The sequence below is a fragment of the Myotis lucifugus genome, unplaced genomic scaffold (assembly GCF_000147115.1).
Source record: "Myotis lucifugus unplaced genomic scaffold, Myoluc2.0 scaffold_152, whole genome shotgun sequence".
Lineage (NCBI taxonomy): Eukaryota > Metazoa > Chordata > Mammalia > Chiroptera > Vespertilionidae > Myotis > Myotis lucifugus.
Window position 1 is genome coordinate 1170989 of NW_005871200.1, and position 20931 is coordinate 1191919.

Here is a 20931-nt window from a genome sequence, read left to right on the forward strand (position 1 = left end):
GAACGGGGAAGTGGGGTGGGTGGCAGGAGGACCAGGATGGCTGTCAGGCCGTTGGGATTCCCAGCTCATCCCCAGCTGCTCGGGGGCTCAGGCCAGCAGGAAAGCGAGCTCTGATGACTTCACCTCCATGCGCGAGCACTGGGCCAGCCGCTAATGGAACGCGCTTGCTCGCTCAGGACTGCACATGCTGGCGCCGCCACCGTGTATATCTCTGCCTCGCCCCAGGACAAATTGTGTTAATAAAAAGCATGGGGTCCTGAGACGAGGAGACCTTAGAACAGTGATGGCGAACCTTTTGAGCTCGGCGTGTCAGCATTTTGAAAAACCCTAACTTAACTCTGGTGCCGTGTCACATACAGAAATTTTTTGATATTTGCAACCATAGTAAAACAAAGACTTACATTTTTGATATTTATTTTATATATTTAAATGCCATTTAACAAAGAAAAATCAACCAAAAAAAATAAGTTCGCGTGTCAGAGGTTCACCATCACTGCCTTAGAACTTAGATCTTAGTTTCCTTTAAACTAGGCTCCTCTGACCCCCAAATGCCTTTCAAAATTATGCTTCGTTTCTGGACTCCTATTTAATCTACGCACAGCCTTCTCCAGATTTCCTGAACCCTTCTTAATGCTGGAACAAGAACCTCGGCAAGAAATACTTTCACTTATTATATAAATTCCAATTATTTAGAATTATGATTATTTTCACATTATGGTCACTAGCAAGAGCTCAATAAACATTTCTTGAGGTTCTTGGCATTTCTCTGTGCCTCAAAGCTTTCAAGTATTCTTTAAAAGGTAATGATATGTTACGGATCTAACAGGTTTGAACACCACCTATTATTCACCAGTTAATCTACCAACAATTAAAATGTATACAACTTTTACTTACATTTGATTCTTTGCTGCTTGCCTCTGGGCTTTTCTTTCTTTCCTTTTCTGATCTGGTGGCTTAGCAAAAACAATTTCAATATTTTCTCCTTCCAAGTCCTTGCCATTCATTTCTTCCATAGCCTTAAAAAATTAGATATTGATCAATATGAGGCCTTCAAAACAATTATGATCCATTTAAAGTTAAAAAAAATCATTTAACATTAAAAAGATTAAATAGGTTAGATTTTATTTAAAGATCCAGCTCTTCAACTGATTGTCTTTTTTACTTGGTTTAGTGAGTTACACAACTTGCCAAGGACAATAAAGTATGAGTAGATTACCTGACCAGATTTTCCTTCAATTTTTTAAAAAAACATTCTGATTCTAGGATAAAATAGTCTACTTTACATGCCTATAACAATTCCCCGTTACTTACCTTGACAGCACCATCTCGCTCATCAAAATGAATAAAAGCATAATCTTTTAGTTTCTTCACTCGTTCCAGTTTCCCAAACTGACTAAATGCCTTTTCTAAAATCTCTTCTGTTACAGTATTGGCAAGGTTGCGTACAAACAGCACTTTTACCTGAAATTTAAGAAAAAAACAGAAACTCCCTGTATATTTCCAGAGTTCAATTTTCAAAATGCCACCACCCATCCTGCAAAGTTAACTTTAGTCACAATCCATTAGAAGAATATCAGAAATATTTTTAAAAGACTTAAGTTTTCAACTCATTTGGGTATATACCAAGGAGCATGACTGCTGGGCACAAAACTGAATAGACATCTCACCAAAGAACATATACAGAAGGCAAGTAAGCATATGATGAGATGCTCAACATCATGTCATTAGGGAATTACAAATTAAAACAACAGTGAGATACCATTACACACCTATAAGAATGGCCAAAATCTAAAACATTATCACCACCAAATGCTGTTGAGGATATGAAGCAACAGGAACATTGTTGGTGGGAAGGCAAGATGGAATAACCAATTTGCAGAGCAGCTACTTAGAAAACTAAGCATATTTTTACCATATGATCCAGTAATCCAGCAAATTACACTCATTATTTACGCAAATGAGTTGAAAATACATCCACACAAAAACGTGTAGATATGTACAGAATCTTTATTCCTAATTGCCAAAATCTGGAAATAAGAAATCCTTTTGTAGGTGAATGGATAAACTGTGGTACATTCAGACAATGAAATATTATTCAGTGTTAAGAGAAAATGAGCCAAGAAGCCATAACATGGAGAACACCTTAAATGCATATACCTAAAAGAAGGTAAGCTTTAAAAGCTACATATATATGAGTCCAACTATATGACATTTGGGAAAAGGCAAAATTATGGACAGTAGAAATATCAATAATTGCCAGTGGTTAGAAGGGAGGAAAGGATGAATAGGCAGATCAAGGAGATTCCTAAGGCAGTGAAACTATTCTGTATACTACAGAGGTAAATACAGTCATACATTTATCAAACCTGAAGAATGTATAAACACCAAGAGTGAATTCTAATGCAACCTATGGATTTTGAGTTATAAAAGACCACATACTCAGTATTTATTAAATTAGTAATTATTTTGCAACCAAAATGGAAGTGGTTATGTCCTAAAAATGTGAATACCATGCCCTCTGAAATGGCTGCTGACCATTTAACACTCAACACAGGTGGTTAAAACTAATTAAGACCTGCTTTAAAATCTACTTAGCTGAAGGGAAGAGTGAGTGCTCAAAATATTAAGATAAATTCTTTCAATCCTGAAAGCTCTTAACAGTATAATTATAAAATGTGATCTTTTTAGCTAAGGAACATTATCACTTGCTTCTAAAATACTCGAAATAGCATCCAAATTTCTTTATCTAAAGTGCTAACCCAGTGAGAGCTTAATAGCCAGGGGAAAAAAGAATCCTAGATAGCTTCTGTCCTCTAAACCTCTTATCCTTTCATAATATTCACAGTTCTGGCATTTCATTAGTGTCTTGATTTTAGGGAGATTCTTAAAAGACAAAGGGTACAATAACCTAACTGCAAACTGCAATACTGAGTAAAGGATTAATTCAAGAGATGTTGGTTCTCATAGAATGTCTTAACTGACTGCTGAAGCAAGATACCTAATAATAGCTAAACCTTGTAACTGCAGCAGCTCGGCTAAAGCCAATACAGTTCACTATTTTTAGGAGTAGGACTTCTGAACAAAAACCATGTAAGCTAACGGTGCCATTCTCAAAAACTCAAAGAAATTACTCTTAGAATCCACACAAAAATGGAAGCAAACTATTTCCACAGCCATGTAGGCTAACTACTTCATCATGAACATGACAACTATACAATTATTACCAAGTGCTCCATGAACAAATTTCTATACTCACTTTCCATGCATTCAATACTTATTTATTCTTACTAAAGAACACTTCTCTTTTTAAAAAAATATTGTTCAAAGAAAGTACACAATGGTTTTGTAAGTCATTCCTCCCCTGCCCCCACCCGTTTCTAAAGCCTTCCCCTCCCACTACCAACCCCTTTAAAAGATTTTTTTAAACTTGACTATCATTACCTTTGCCATAACCTCGGGATCAGGATCTTCTATAGGATCGGCCCATTCAACAGTTCCAACATTTCCCCAAACCTTGACTTTACCACTCATTAACCTACGCCTTGCCTGAGCAGCTGTTTTGTGATCTTCATATTCAAGAAAGCAAAAGCCTCTGTTTTTTTTCTTGTCGTCTGGTTGGTGGTATAAAATGACGTCTGTAAGACCCTCTGAAAGTAAGTAACCATTCCAGAAAAATTAGATAAAATAACAAGAACAAGTAGATCAAATGATTTATTTTTCTAATAATACATGAATATCAAAATAAAAAATAATCACTTATCTTTACAGGGGACTCTCCAGATATATATATATATATATATATATATATATATAAAATTAGATCTAAGGACAAATCTGCTTCCATTAATGAGGCATAAAATCTTTACATAGCTGCTTTAGGAAAATGGCAGTATAGGTCAGATATGGTTACACATTTTTCTTATCATGCAAGTAAACACCTCAATTTTCTGAAATTACTCTTTTCTAGCCTCAGATATTGATTAGCTTTATTTAAAAGGAAATAGGATATATTACTTACTAATAATAGAATTTCAAAAGTTCCTGGAGACTAATAGACTGATCATTTATATTACTTACTAATAATAGAATTTCAAAAGTTCCTGGAGACTAATAGACTGATCATTTATTTGTTCAACATTCTAGGCAGACAAAAATGTTTTAATGAAAGCACCCTGTCATTTGGAAATGATTATAAAAATTGCTTTACAGCTCAAAGAAATAGTACAATACTGACAATGTATAATCTCTGCTTATAGCAAGAGTATCTACACTAATAAAAGAGAAACATGCAAAATGGTGTCACTCCACTACGCTCACCAGCCAATCAGGATGACTATGCAAATTAACCCAACAAAGATGGCAGTTAATTTGCATACACAGGCCAGGAGCGAAGACTGAAGGCTCCAGCCGGAGTGAAGACTGAAGACTGAAGAGGCTTGGTTTCTCCCCTGCGGCCACAGCAGAGAAGCCAAGCCTCGCTGCAGCCGCAGCAGAAAATCCTAGCCTCGAAGCCTCGCTGCGGCCAGAGGGGAGAAGCCTAGCCTCAAGGCTTGGCTTCTCCGCTGCAGCCGGAACAAAGACCTGGGTCCCAGGTGCTGGAGGAAAACCAGTGCCGGCAGCCAGGGGAAGGAAGGCCTATTGCGCGAATCTTCGTGCAACGGGCTTCTAGTCTATATATATAAAAGCCTAAGCAACTGTTACCACCGGATGACCAGATGACCAGCTGGTAGCTATGATGCACACTGACCACCAAGGGGCAGACACTCAACACAGGAGCTGCTGCTGGTGGTCAGTGCCTTCCCACAACCTCCTGCAGCTGGCCAACCTCCTACAGTCCCTCCCCCTGGCCAGCCAGCCCTGTTCAGCCCTGACTGGGACTGGGTTAGACGGCCCAATCAGCCCCGATTGCCGGTCAGGCCAAGGGACCCCACCCATGCACAAATTCGTGCACCAGGCCTCCAGTTCATATAATAAAAGCCTAATATGCAAATTGTCCCCTTGACCCAGAGCTCAACCAGGGGGCGGGGCCGGCTGGCCAACCGCCCACACCCTCTCCTCCCTCCCCCGGCCCTGGGAGGAAGAGAGGCCAAAGCCAGCAGCCGCTAGAGACACTACCCGTGTGCAAATTTCATGCACTGGGCTTCTAGTTATTCCTATAATGTGGAAAAATCAAATCATTACACATCTAACAACCCTACTAAGAGCGTCAACTACCACCTAAAAATGTATACAAACACCCAAAGAAAGATAATCTTCCAAAAACAGGATGTACAATAATGATTCTCAAGATAGTTCAAATCCCAGTTGCATTCCTTAGTAACTACTAACATTCAGCAAATTATTTCCCTAAACCCTTTGTGCCTGTTTTCCTTATCTGAAAAAGTCACCTATCTCACCCTGACCAGTGTGGCTCACTGGATAGAACATTGCCCTCACAGGGAAGGGTGATGGGTTAGATTCCAGGTCAATGGCACGTACCTGGGTTGCAGGTTCAATGCCCAACATGTGCAGGAGACAACCAATCGATGTGTCTCTCTCACACTGATGTTTCGCTCTCCTTCTCCCTCCTCACTCCCTTCTAAAAAAAAAAAAAATAATGGAAAAAATATCCTCTAGTGAGGATAACAAAAATAAAAATAAAATAAAAAGTTACCTATCTCACTACCTATGGTTGTAGTGAGAATACAATGAGTCAATAAATGTAGTGTTTAATACAGTGCTTGTCACATAGAAGTATGCATTTAGCTTCAGTATTAAAAGTTGTACCTCCTTCCAAATAAATCCAACTTACCTGTTACTTTGCTAAATTCTTCAAGAATCTGTTCCTTGGTTTTACTCTTAGGAATAGAGCCCACAAAAAGCCTATTATTGGCAACCGAGATGCAGACACCAATGTGTTTTCCAGAACGAATTTCATGATTATTATACTGAAAGAGGAAAAAATACACCCGTTTTTAAAATACTCATAATATTCAGTAAGTGCTCATTGTAGAAAGATATGCATATCCCATACACAAATACAAAATCTTTTAGACAAATTAAAATGTCAACACTATGTTTCTCAAGTGTTTATCCTTTAAAAAGTAGTTATGCCCGACTGGCATGGCTCAGTGGTTGAGCATCAACTTATGAACCCGGAGGTCACAGGTTCGATTCCAGTCCGGGTTGTAGGCTTGATCCCCAGTATGGGGTGTGCAGGGGGCAGCTGACCAATGATTCTCTCTCATCATTGATGTTTTTATCTCTCTCCCCCTCTTCTTTCCTCTCTGAAATCAATAAAAATATATTTATTTTGCTTAGCATAATGTTCTCCAGGTCCATCCATGCTGTTATAAAAGGTAAAAGTTCTTTCATTTTTACAGCAGCATCGTATTCCATTGTAAAGATAAACCACAGTATTTTAATACACTCATCTGCTGATGGGCACTTAAGCTATTTCCAAATCTTAGCTGTTGTAAATTGTGCTATCAACAATAAAGAATTAAATATATATAATACACACACACACACACACACACACACACACACATTTTTAAAAGTTACCATGGCCCAGCCAGTATTGCTCAGTGGTTGAGCATCGACCTATGAACCAGGGGGTCCTGGTTCAATTCTGGGTCAGGGCACATGCCAGGATTTCAGGCTCAATCCCCAGTAGGGGGGAGTGCAGGAGGCAGCCAATCAATGATTCTCTCTCCCTTATCATTGATGTTTCTATCTTCCTCTCCCTCCCTCTCTAAAATCAATAAAAATATATATTTTTAAAAAGTTACCATGAAGGCACTGTACAAGGAAATTATAATCTGAGACAGATATGAAGATTAAACTGATAAGACACAATAAACAAGTTTTAAATTAAATTAATGCAAAAAAATTGTCAAGACCTTGAAATTTAGTAAACTTGATAAACTAGGAATCAGGTCTGTAGCAGCTTAAATACAAAATAGTTGATTCCAAAATCCTTTAATTACTATTTATACTTAAACCCATCCTGCCAACCAGTTGTCCTCATGCAAGGGAAACTGATTCAAATACCAGCAAGCTTTCTGCCTTTCTATAAACCAACACCTAAATTTATTTTTCCATCCCCCCCCCCTTAATCTCTTACCCAAAATAGCAATAATGAATTTTTGACTTCAAATACTTAAGTCTAAAAGGGAGAATCTTGTTAGTCTAAATCCAACTCTACTTCCCCACCCCCAGTTAAATTTTATTAAGCCTGCAATAAAGTTGGAGGAAAAACAAGTGGATTGTAGTAATTACAAAACTACAGTAAAAAGTACTTAATCTTCATGTAACCATATCCTGTAGAAGAGTGAAATACTGTAGAGGCAAAACCCAATCTGTCAAAGTGACAAATCAGTGTTAATTACAAACCAAAGTTCAAAAGTATTCAAGTTATCTGGAAAAGTGGATTATATATATATTACATAGTTAAAACCACATCAAAATTTCAAGGTAGTAATAATGGTGTCAGCAGCAACAATAATTATTGATTAATCCTCCTCCACATCTGGCCTCAATATCTACCTTAAATGACATACAAGTGAAGCTATACAAACTAAAGAATCAACATGAATTTCCATACAACTTATAGACCCAGCGTGGTGGCAAAAGTAAAACCACCCTTCTCTCCCTATTATTCCCATTCTTAAATAACAGGTATATGAAAAGAAAGCATACATTAAGTCAGAAAATAGATCTCTTCCTATCCCTTTCCCCACCTCCAGATATTCAAAATTTAACATAATGCTCAAACACCCTTCCTTCAGTTCAGAATAGTTGTACTTCCAAACCCACCTACTCTGTTCACTCTACACAAGTCTGTGGTCATTATGAACCCAGGATTCTCTCTACTTATTCCAGAGACATTTTTTTTTTTTTGCCTATTGAAAAAACACACACACAACTCTCAAAGGCTTCCCATCACCAAAAAGATAAAGTTCAAATACCTGTACATTATAAATCCATCTTAAATGCCTTAATCTCCACAATACTATAATCTTAGCTATTTACATCATTTCTCAAACAACTTTCATACTGCTAACCAAGCCTCTGAATAAAATGCTTTCCCTGAAACTTCCACCATCCAAACTCCTCTGCATACTTGTAGATTTGAGCTCAACCATGAGAATACCCTACATCCCGAAATCCTATAAAGGTCAACAAAAGCACCCTTCTATGTTAATATAGACCAATAGTTCTCAACAGGAGTCATTTTTGACTCCCAGAGGACATTTGACAATGTCTAGAGACTATTTTGGTTGTCAACTAGGATTGTGAGCCTTGCTGCTGGTATTTAATGGATAGGCAGAGGTCAGAGACATTACTAAACATACTGCAATTCACAGGATAGCCCAGCATTTAGAAAAAATTATCTGCTCTATGAGGCTGAAAAATCATGCCACAGACCGTTTTCTCATAGTGTTTACATTCTATTTATACCAAAAACCTCTTAAAAGTAGAAATATATGGGTTACCTGCAAATAGTAGTTATGGCTGAATCCATTATTGCATGAGATTACAGACAAGTAAACTACAATATCCTATTTCACAAATAAGTTCACCTAATACAATAAATTGTTTTCGGCTATGTATATTTCCTAGATTTTTATTATCTAGCATCAAATAGGTTAGTGCAAATCAATGGCTTTCAATTTGGTCATTTCATCTTTTTTAACTCCAGGAGTTGACAAAAACAATTAAAATATTAAAAAAAAAAAAAAAAGGAAGGGAAGGGAAGGAAATACAAAGTGTTTAAAGGGAGAAACAGGAGTTATTTTGAAGATGACAGGATTTGGTATAGCTTTCCCTTTTATATTTTTGTTCCCCAAATGTTCTAAGAGCAGGAACTGTTTAAGAAAATACTTGTGTGTGATTTTAATTTTACAAAAAAAAATTTAATTACTGGTTATACCACTTCCATCAATATTTATAATGCTGCTTCAAAGTAGTAATGAGTGTTCCCATTATTATAGACAGAAGAAAAAGTTCTTCCCTTCCAATCCATTATCATGAGCCCTGCTATGTTTAATCAAGGCAGGGTAGGCAGAAGGTATATTTAGGATGGCTGTGGATGACATGAAGATTTAACAGGATTTATAAAGTAAACTATAACACCATATTATTTTACTAAAAAAAAAAAAAAAGACTTGAAACAAGGACAGCTAGCCTAAAGAGCAGCGGTTCTCAACCTGTGGGTCGCGACCCCTTTGGCGGTCGAACGACCCTTTCACAGGGTCGCCTAAGACCATCCTGCATATCAGATATTTACATTACGATCCATAACAGTAGCAACATTACAGTTATGAAGTAGCAACGAAAATAATTTTATGGTTGGGTCACAACATGAGGAACTGTATTTAAAGGGCCAGAAGGTTGAGAACCACTGCTATAGAGAGTAAACTGGCTCTCCAGTGAAAGTAAGTCACTAAGGAACAAAGATCCTCTGAGCATACTGTTCAAGTAAAGCAAAGGTACTAGAAACAAACATTTAAACAATGTCCCATTTCCCACATGCAGATTAAGCATGCACTTTCATATATATATGAATTGCTTAACTTTCCTAATTTTTCAGTTTTAAAGACCAATCAATCATCGTAAATTCAAAAATAAACTTCACATCCCAGCTGGATGACAGTGAGTTAGATAGTAGAAAGGCATTACAATAATCTCTCAAGAGAGAGTCTAATTTGCTGATAAACCCAACTCTCAAGTGTTAGTATATCAGGACACTATGATGGTTTCATAATTTTTAAAAAGTGAGTCTTTCTAAACTCTTCTAGAAAAGTGGGCACTGATGTTAAGTTTTAGAATCTAGCTTTCAGATCCTGTACCACAGTGAGGTGACCAAATAAAATAAAGATGAATTTTGAACATTAATCAATGCAATTTCAGTATTTTAAACACCAAAACAGTTGTACGGTCTGGAACATTTCTGTCATCTAGGCTCAAAATAACAAGTCATTTTTCATTTCCTCATAGCCAGTCATAAATCCCCAGAAATTTAGCAATCTCAGATTTGGAATCTGATCCAGAAGTGGATGTTCAGTCCTAACTCTTCTTATAGCAGCAAAGCCATTAACCTGCAAGCTTGTCTACTTTATTTTTTAAACATTTAATTACAAAGTCTTCTTTACATACTTAACCAAAATTTACTTCCTCAAAATTCTACAATAACTCTATTTTCTCCCCCAAATGACAGCACTTCATTTATCTGCACACAATGCTCAAGACTCAATCGTTCTCTATATGCTTGATTAATAATCACTCCTTCCCTGATACTGGCAAAATAAAGCGCCTCCTAGAGTGTCATCAAATAGTGACATCCATAACATAATATTGTAGATGCAGACTGAGACTGAGGAGTTTATAATAAGCTAAAGACTATTACTAATCTTCCATTTCTAGACACCATGCCTCTATAACATGTAGTCCATGATTACCTTAGCTTATTTGGCAACTATTCCACATTGCTGACTCACACTATAGCTTCCATGTGATATTAGTTGTATAGAACTTGTCTTTTGTCCTTACTCAATTCCATCTTGCTGGTGTGAACTATCTGTCCACCAAAATCTTTTGAGATCCTGATATTGTCATCCAAGCCATTTATCACTTTATGCAGACTCAAGTCACCAAACATGTCAAGGACAGTCGAACTACACCCTCATTTACTTCACTGGAAAAAAATCAGAACCAACAATACACCACTATTATTTCTCCCTTCAAAATCTTTAATCTCTCTCCTTTATATTGCTGCCTCTCTCCTGGCCTTTGTTCTCTTCACCCAAACATCCGTCACTGTTCTGCCATTTATATCATGCTACCCATACCAAGGCTCAACATTTTAATGGCAACTTAGCCCAGCAATCATGACTAATGCCTTTATACAAGTTTCATCTCCTACTTCTTTCCACCAAACACACTTGCTTTAACTAGAGTCACCACCTATTTCCTTCACTGTCCTGCTCAAGCCTCTTTATCACAAAGCCTTCTCTAAGCAATCTATCCTTTCATCCCTCAGTTACCCTTGGATCCATCTGCATCTACTTCCATTGTAAATTAGCCTCACATGTCCTGGAAACGCTCAAGTCAAGAGCTGAATCAAACTACCTTGTAAGCCCATAATAAAAATTTTCATGATAAGCCCACTAAATATTTGCTAAACTGCTACTAAAATATTTTTGTGGAGCTATCTTGTCAGCTGCATTCATCAAAATGGCTGTGCACATGTTACAGTGGTATACAACCACTTTGGTAAATAAAACCGTCAGTAGTTATAAAACCATTAACTTTAAATATGCAAATAGAGATCAACCATTCCAGTGTTTGTAACACAGGCACTATTAGTATTTTCAGCAGGATTTTTCCATTACACAGGGGTGGGCAAAAGTAGGTTAAAATACCAGCCATCGTTACCTAAAAGATAAATCATAAGTAAGGATATAAAATAACAATATTAATACAAATAAGTAATACAATAAATATATAATATAAGAGTAAACTCTGTTTAGAGAACTCACAACTATAAACCTACTTTTGCACACCCTGTATAGGACTGTAATGGGCATTGCAACGCCAGTGGCCTTAAGCTCCAATCCTAGTACCATACCACAAATACATACACACACTTGCCTGCTCTTCCTCCTGATCTTTGTGACAATGCCAACCATTACATCTACTTCCAAATACTCCCCAGGGGGTGAGGGGAAAAGCTTCACCACCACCACCATCCCCCATTAATCTACAATAATCCCCTTGACTGAAGGTAGCACAGAATAAATCACTGCAAATGGAAACTAGAAAACCTTTCAATAGAAAAATGGCCCACAGCTAATACAGGAATATTATATATTCTAGGGTCATGAATAATGGATTAGATGACACTGGCCTGCCAGTCAGGTTATTTATCCAGGATCTACTGCATAGTGGCACTGTTCTGACAGGGAACACAGCCCTGGCCAATGTGGCTCTCAGTTCGTTAAGCACCATCTTGTACACTGAAGACTCGCTAGTTCAATTCCTGGTCAGGAAAAGTGGTGCCTGTGGGAGGCAGCAGATTAATGTTTCTCTCTCACATCACTGTTTCTCTCTCTCCCTTCCTCTCTCTAAAATCAATAAAAACGTATTTTTTAAAATACAGAAATAAATGTCAGGGAATACTGGGGGGAAAAAAGCTTATATCCTGATGATGAGACATAAGCAAATAACTTCTACAGTCAAGAAATAATTTTAAGTACATCTAAGCATTCTATTTTATCAAGTTCATAATACCATTATGGGGCAACTGGGTGCTTGGTGCTCAAAGTCAGAAAAGGCCTTCTAAGAAGACTTGATAAGAAGGCAGCAGTCGTGATAACTGGTTGAAGTGTTAAAAAGCAGGACAGCAGAAGGTAACCTTGAGATGGAAATAGAGCTTATGTGCAGGACAAAAATGGCAAAGTATGGATGGAAGGATAAAGAGTAAGAGGAGAAAGGTTAAAAAGAAACTTGAAAAAAAAAAAAAAAGAAACGGGAAGATAGGACCTCTTTTGAAAACCATTATTAGAGTTTTCAGCATGGGAATGTTTGTGATCTAATCTATGTTGCTGAATGGTTAAAACTGCAAAGAAGCAATAAAGAGCAGTGAGACTAACTAGGAGGATTCTATGAAGAGTACCTTAGACTAGGATGACAGCAGTGAAGATACTGTTGCCTTAATTTGTTGTATCTAGTTAACAATAGGCACTCCTAAGCAAACCTAGTATCAAACTAAAGCAGTATGACCTCAGCAAGCCACCCAGCCAATTTACTCTTCTGCAAAAAGAAAATAATTCCATGTACCTTGAAGAATGGGTTGAGATGGTACCCTATATAATAAAAGCCTAATATGCTAAGTGTCCAGTCATCCATTCAACCAACCAAAGTGTAATATGCTAATGATATGCTAAGGCCGCTCAACCGTTCGCTATGACGTGAACTGACCATCAGGGGGAAGATGCTCCGACCATTAGTTTAGCTTGCTGCTGGGGGTACGGCCGATCCGGATCTAGACTGAGCAAAACTGGCCGGACATGCCGTGGAGCCCACTCACAGTCCCTCCCCACCCTGATTGTGCAATGGTGGGATCCCTAGGCCTGGCCTACGCCCTCTCGCAATGCAGGACCGCTTGGGGGATCAGAGAGCTGGTTTCGCCTGATCCCACAGGTCAGGCTGAGGGACCTGGGTCTCTATTTTAAAGATAAAAATTTGTGCAAATAGCACAGCTCCTATGAAGCATTCAGATGGTAGTTATTATTCACCTTTCCACAAATTTAGTTCTAAATTATCATCACTTGGGGATGAATTTTTTATTGCCCAAAATCCAAGGCAGATATTGGCCGAAAATGAGGTCATTTAAGTTTGCAGTTACTTCTAACTCCATGCCTCTTCAGCAATTAATGTCAATTAACCCATTTTTACAAATAATTCAGGGGCAAATTTAAAATCTACAGTGCTTTTAATCTATGGAGGAAATTCATTGCTGCATTGCCCAAACTGGTTTGGCTCAGTGGATAGAGCATTGGCCTGCAGACTGAAGGGTCCGGTCCCGGGTTCAATTCCAGTCAAGGGCACATGCCCAAGTTGCAGGCTCAATCCCCAGTAGGGGGCGTGCAGGAAGCAGCCAATCAATGATGATTTTCTCTCATCATTGATGTTTCCTCTCCTTCCTCTCTGAAATCAATAACACACACACACACACCAACCTCATCCAAATCAATTTGAGTTTTGTATTTTAGAATTTTTAATTTCCTCAAAAATCTAGTCCCTTCTTTTACTGCTAAATTAAGGCAAGTCTCCCAATTTTATTATCACCATAATCCTAGTCATGGTGAAGCATCCTTTATCCTTTATAAAAATACCACTATCACTAAGAATATATTTTAAAAGCACCAAAATAAAATGCCAAACCTCCTATTCATCAGACAGTAGTCCTTATATAATAAAGAGCTAATGTGCTAATTAGACCAAATAGCCAACAGACATTCTGGATGAAGCTGGGACTGCGAGGGCCAGCCAAGGCTTTGAGGGGCTGCAAGGGCCGGCCAGGACTGCGAGGGCCGGGCCCCTTGCACGAATTTCGTGCATCAGGCCTCTAGTAAAAAATAAGTATGGCCCAGCCAGCGTGGCTCAGTGGTGGAGCATTGACCTATGAACCAGGAGATCACGCAGGGTTCGATTCCCCGTCGGGGCACATGCCCAGGTTGTGGACTTGATCCCCAGTGTGAGACATGCAGGAGGCGGCCGATCAATGAGTCTCTCTCATCAATCTTTCTATCGCTCTCCCTCTCTCTAAAAATCAATAAAAATAGTCTTTAAAAAAAATTAACCCTAGCATCTTCAACTATCAAATATAGGAATTTCAGTCACGGAATTTAATAAAACGAGTTTGAAGGAGAATTATATAAGCCACAATTTAAAACATTAAAATTCTTTTTTAAAAGTTAGAAAAATCACAAGGTCCTCACCTAATAACTTGTATTTTTAAATCAAGCACTGCCACTCACCACAAAATCATTTATTTCATAAACTAGAAATTTATCATCACAATGTTTTTTGTGAAATATTTCTGAAAAAGGGATGGCCAAAAACTCTGGGAACCCTACCTACTACAGTTACTTTGTTAAACTTTAACCTTCCTGTAAGTTATAAACAATAATCACTAAGCCAGATGTCTCATAGAATCAGGAATTCTGCCATACTACCATATAGATCCTGAGTCTGATCAAATAACTACACGTGCAAAGAATACTGCTACAGTGTGTACACAGAGAATGTAAAAGACAGGCACAGTCAGAAAAAAAAAATGGCTTAAAAGATACTACATGTGAAGACTGAAGGAAAAAACACACAAACTTACCAGTTTAACAGCCTCCTGAGCTGCTTCTTTTGCACAAAAAGTGACAAACGCATAACCTCTATTGAGACCTGTAAGTGGATCCATCATTAGACGAAGATCCCATATAGGTCCAGCTTTCTCAAATAATGGAACAAGTTCATCCTCAAATAGATCTCTTGGGATCTTCCCCACAAAAATCTGTAAATTAAATATGAAGTAAAAACCATGGAGAGTTTCTTTAGGAAACCAGACACCTGTGCATTTACCACAAAAGGTACAAGTTTTTAGTTTCTTTACCTCAGTGCCAACAGAAGGCTGCTGACCTGAATAAACGGAATCTGGAGGTGGTCCCCCATACTTCCTCTGTCCAGTGGTCACATCAAGTGTGTAGCCTGTTCTTTCCAAGAGTGCCTTAAAGAATTCAAATGTCATTAATACATTAAACTCACAAGACCACATTTGCATTTAGCAGTTAAAAATTGAAATAAATATTGTTCAAATTTTCCTCTTTATCTTGGCAACATTCCTACAAACAGGTTTCTGGTGTCTGTTTTAGAATTTCTCCTTTCATATACACTTGTAATAGCCCTAATTTATTGTGAAAAATCTCAAGATCCTGTTCAAATTATTTGCTGGTCTCTAATTACTGAGTGTGCTTAATGAACAACAGGAAACATATTAATCCATCAATAATTTTCAAGGCATGGTGTATCTATTCTAATACCTCCTTAAAAGATGACTGCACCGCCCTGACCAGGTAGTTCAGTTGCTTAGGAGCATTGTTCCAATATGCCAAGGTTGTAGGTTCCATTTCCAGTCAGGGCACATATAAGCAGCAGTCAATGGAAGCATTAATGAGAGCAATCTTATCTAATAAAGCGGGAATATGCAAATTGATCATCACACCGCAATGGTCAATATGGCCGCGCCCACAGCAGAGGCTGAGTTCCCTTAAGGGGCCTTAAGGAGCAATCAGCAGAGACCTGAGGCTGCATGGCGCTGTGCCAGGGCAGGGGACCTGAGGCCACACCCCCCACCATGCGGGGCTTGACGGGGAACCTCAAGGCATGCTCCTGGCCCAGGGGACCCCAGGCCGTGCACCCCACCCCAGGCCAGAGGACCTGAGGCTGCGCCACCCCTGACTGGCGGGGCTTAATGGGGGACCTCAAGGCGCACCCCCCGGCCCAGGCTGGGGGACCTCAGGCCACGGCCCCCCACCCCGGCGAAGGGCCAGGCAACCTGAGGCTGCCCCCCCACACCTGGTGGGGCTTGACGGGGGTGGGGCCAGCCGGGTCTGGATCTAGCCCAATGGGGGTGGAGCCGGCTGGATCTGGGTCTCGCATGATTTCGAGGCACACGTGGGAGGGCGGGGACTCGACCCTGGTTCCCGTGGCTTGCCCCAGACTCTGACAGGAGGAAGATTTTCACACACATTTTACTAATTTTCTTTCATCTCTGACACTTCTATTATAGAGAAAGGGCAAATATCAATATTAAACTATTTCCTCTAATTAATTCCCTTTTAATGTGCACCTAATAGAATCTTTAAAAAAAAAAAAAAAAGGCTGAGTTTAATTCGCTCCTGAAAGAGGAGATGAATGTCACATCTCCCAAACCTGGATTTCTTACCCAATAAATTCCCTATATCCCACACTCCTAGTACACATTGCCATTGTGGGCATTTCGCCAGCCTTTATAGAAATTGCACTCCTCAAACTAAGTTATAGTTAAGTCCAAAAACTTAGGAGCTACAGGAAAAACAACCTCTTATTCATTTGACAGTCAATACTTGATAGAATAGCATGGGTCTTTCAGAAAAAATAAAGCCAAATGACTTTGAAATCTTTATAAAATTGTAACAGTGTAAAATAACTTCTACATTTTATCTCTCTGAAAGTGAACTATTAGAATTTACACACTCATATTTACTTAGAGCATTGGGAGTTTCTCTTCATCCCTTATTATAAGCAAAAGTACTAGGAAAGTAGTAGTCCATGGTTAGCCTAAGGAAAAAACCAAGAATTATTTCCCTTCACCATCTCAAACAGCAAAGCACAAAACCAGTTTTCCAAATAATAAAACCAATCTGATAATTAGCTAATAAATTGTGAAATAAAAACACACCAGGCACATAACTTAGCAAAATTCCGTTCAATGATTTAGGATCACCTGTCTCTGAAAATGACCAGACACATTTAAGAATTTTCTACTCAAAGAATATTAAGTATTTATGAAGAAATACTGTTAAATGACAAAAACTCTTCTACTCCTAAACTTTAATAAAGCATTAAATATTTTAAGCAGTCTTTTTCTATTATACCCAAATGTTTGCTTAAGGGTGCAACATTGGTTAGTAACAAAAATAAACTCAAACCTATTACTATCACATATACTAAACCATTAAATGGCTCTTCTTCCCTTTTTTCCCATATGTAATCCCTGTGCTCCTTATACCTTAATGTTTATATATGGCTCAAATAATACTTTTTATGTCAATCCCTAAAAACAAAAAGGAAAAACTTATTCCTTGTTAACCACCTATAAAAATGCTTCTGCCTTCTCACAATTTAAGTTACAGCAACACTTTAAGCCACTCTTTTCCAAAGATAGAACTGAAAGTCACACAAATTACACTTTAAACTTTTTATAAAATTTTAGTAAGTCTAACTCCCAATGTAGATTTAATTACATTGGTAAAATTTCTATGGAAAAATTAGATTTACAGTTCAAACACAATTCACTGACAGCTAGACCTGTGAAAGCCTCAAATTTATGGATGCCCTTAACCACTAGCTCTATATTCAAAGCTTCATTCTTCCCACACCATTAAAACACCACCTAACACCTATACTGTTTTAATTCTTAAACCATAACTCTTGGTTCAAGAGCACTGGCACACTATATTAAGAACACCAGGTAAGCCCTGACAGTGTAGCACAGTGGTTGAGCGCTGACCCATGTATCAGGAGGTCCTGGTTGGATTCAGGGTCAGGACACATGCCCTAGTTTCAGGCTCTATCCCCCGTAGGGGGCGTGCAAGAGGCAGCCAATCAATGGTTCTATCATAGATGTGTCTACCTCTCTCCCTTCCCTCTCTGAAATAAATGTATTTTTAAAAGAAATCAGTAAAATTAAAAAACAAAAAACACCAGGTTAAAACTAGTATGATCACCACATTTTCTACACAAAAATCAAAACCTAATTGACTTTGAGAACATTTACTATTTCATAGGACCTTTAAAAAAAACCTCCCTTGCCCTGACCAGTTTGGCTCAGTGGATAGAGCGTCGGCCTGTGGACTGAAGGGTCCCAGGTTCGATTCCGGTCAAGGGCATGTACCTGGGTTGCGGGCACATCCCAGTAGGGGGTGTGCAGGAGGCAGCTGATCGATGTTTCTCTCTCATCGATGTTTCTAACTCTCTGTCCCTCTCTCTTCCTCTCTGTAAAAAATCAATAAAATATATTTTAAAAAAAAAATAAAAAAATAAAAAAAATAAAAAAAATAAAAAAAACCTCCCACTCCTAGCCTGTTTTCTCACTTTCATTTCCATGCTGCTTGTAGGAATGATATTAGCCTTAATAACCCATAATACTGAAGGGGAAAGAAGACAGTATTAAAATTCTAAATCCATTTCATTTGAGGGCTTGAGAATCCTAAGAGAAGCAGTCAACTGCTAAATGTACACTCTCCATCAGCATGGGCTGAACTGATCCCCTCCCATTTTGGTTCCACTGTCAGTAACCTGGACTTGCAGATTTTCAAAAACCATCTAAAATATGGTGGATGGACTTTTTTCAATCTTTTATTTAGAATACCAATAGCAAAGGTTTAACATCAGTATAGCTGGGCAACAAAAAAAACCCTACAACTTTAAGAACAGTGAATTGTTTTAGAAACAGTTAAAGGCAGAAAACTTTTCAAAAACAGTAATTACAAAAAATTCACAAATTATCTCAGGGTCATTAATTCTCAATAACTTAAAAAAAATCATTTCACATCCATAGAATATTTAGCAAAGCTATAAAATAGTTAAAAGAACTTTAAAACTGAAGGGAGCAAAGTACATACCTTAATTTTTGCCTCATCTGGTCCTTTGCTAGAATCCGCTACTTTGGTCCCCTGTTTTTCTCTCTGCCTATAAGTCTTCATGACTCCACATAAAAAGGCACTTTTGTTCTGAAAAGTAATTTTCCAATCCTATTTAATAATTATGTCATCTGTATCTTATTAAATCAAATTTAAACTACATCAAAAGTACTCAAGATTTTTATTCTTTTCACACTGACATTAAATTAGTATTACCTGAACATGAGAGAGATCACTGTCTTTAAACTGCTGAAGAACTGCCAATGCACCGTCTTCATTGAATTCCTTTAAAGCTTCGATAGCTCTTTCATCTAAATCACTATGTGCAACCAGCCCTGGAGAAGAGAAAACTTAATTAGTTGTCAACTTTTAATATTTTTGGAAAGATCTTTTTTGAGTACCAGATTTACCAATAAAGATAGCATGCGTGCCAACTAAGTATTCTTCCATTCCTCTTACCATCTATTTAATGACAAACACATACTTTAGCCATTTTGAAACTGCACTCTGAACTAAAGAAGCCCTCTCAACCACACTTACAATAATGACTCAATTTCTTTTAGACCTTGTTCTCGAAGTCAGATAGTTCTGAATACTAAGTATTTCTACAGTAAATATATAGGCTTACAAATCCTAAAATCAACCAACAAAAACCAAGGCTGACAACTGAACCTCTATCCATTTAAAATAACCACTAGAAAAAGCAAAAGCCACACCAAGACAGACAACCAGTCTACAGTTACCAAGTTAATTAGGAAGAATCCTACTATAAAAATACCCCCAAAAGTCACATGGCCTGTTCCCAACAGTTAGCAGCTGTTGCTACCATCATATACTTATCCATCTGGCCAGCCAGCCTTTATTTACCTCCTAACCTTTCTTTCTTCCTTCCCTCCCTCTACTATGTACAGTACACCTTAACCTGCAGTTCACAACTATCACAAGGCAAAACAAAACTCCAGTTCCCACACTTATTGGAAACCACAAAAAGTTGCTATTTTAGCTCAAAGCCAGAAATCCAATAGAAAAATTTCATAATGCAATTTTGCAAGTGTTAGTTCTTACCTGCAACGTAAATTTCATCTAGTTTTTCAGCAACTTTCTGTGGTAAACCAGCATCAAGCAATGTCTGAAAATTTTCTGAATGGATAACTGCAGAAGTAGTATCCATGGGCTCTTCAGTACCATTTCCATTAACATGTTCTGTAGCCATTTTTCCAGAGATCTGTTCAAACGCAATAAGCAAAATTAAACTAGGATCTTCAAAAAGGGTAGAGGACAAAATGAGAGCCCCAATCTTTACTTTCTCTACCAAGTTCGACACCAGCCTGGGCCTCCCTTGAAAGAAGCCGTAAAGTCACTATCGCCTGACAAGCCTGATGAGCGAGGGGCAAGAACGGATTCACTTGTTTTTCCTCGGCACCACCCCTGCCTCACCTGCTAGCACTCCCTAGGAAAAGCATTACCAATGGAGCCCGATCCGCACGAGGACCAGCCGGCGTGCCACAGGCAGCTGTGCCCGCACAGAGAGCGAGGTGCGTGCGGGTCGAGCAGAGCTCGGCCGTCCCCTCTCCAAGGTAAGCCCCCAAAGTGCGCGCTTTTCCCGCCTGCCGCTTCCAGATCGGTAACAACAGCCAGCGAAGAACAAAGCGCTCACACAAGATACCTTCCCACCCCCCAATTCCTCCACCCTTCACCCCCGCACCCCAGAGCCCCGCCCCCGGCTCCACACCCAGAGCGGCAGCCTCACCGCTCAGGGCACCGGGAGCCCATTAGAAACACGTGTCTGCGCCTGCAAATGTCCTACAACTTCCTCCAACGGAAACCACCGAGTCCCAGGCCCAGACGCCGGCACCGGCTCCCAACATCAACCCGAAGCCGCGGAAAGCATCAGCAGCACAAGCTCACCCCTCAACACGATGCCGCGTCTGCCACAGGCGCACCGGCTCTCCCCGCCCCCCACCCCCACCGTGACACATGGCTCTCT

General features: G+C 38.9%; 1 protein-coding gene across 18 annotated transcripts in view; it reads right to left on the reverse strand.

Moving 5' to 3' along the window:
• Positions 1–20794, reverse strand: part of SYNCRIP (synaptotagmin binding cytoplasmic RNA interacting protein) — a 59683-nt gene extending 38889 nt beyond the window's left edge. For 6 of the 18 annotated variants that reach the window (XR_002830850.1, XM_023759367.1, XM_023759361.1 and 3 more), the window contains exons 1-10: positions 20774–20793; positions 20010–20169; positions 19161–19279; positions 18927–19055; positions 15155–15268; positions 14879–15055; positions 5792–5927; positions 3442–3647; positions 1312–1461; positions 895–1016 (exon numbers count right to left, since the gene is read on the reverse strand). Coding sequence is in view for 15 of the 18 variants with exons in the window: in XM_023759367.1 (XP_023615135.1) it covers positions 895–1016; positions 1312–1461; positions 3442–3647; positions 5792–5927; positions 14879–15055; positions 15155–15268; positions 18927–19055; positions 19161–19279; positions 20010–20157 (1301 nt within the window). In the remaining 3 variants the exon portion in view is untranslated. Of the gene's footprint in view, positions 1–894; positions 1017–1311; positions 1462–3441; positions 3648–5791; positions 5928–14878; positions 15056–15154; positions 15269–18926; positions 19056–19160; positions 19280–20009; positions 20170–20773 lie in introns of those variants that run through there. The other 12 variants (XR_002830851.1, XR_002830852.1, XM_023759366.1 and 9 more) reach the window with 8 other exon arrangements.
• Positions 20795–20931: the final 137 nt, after the last annotated feature.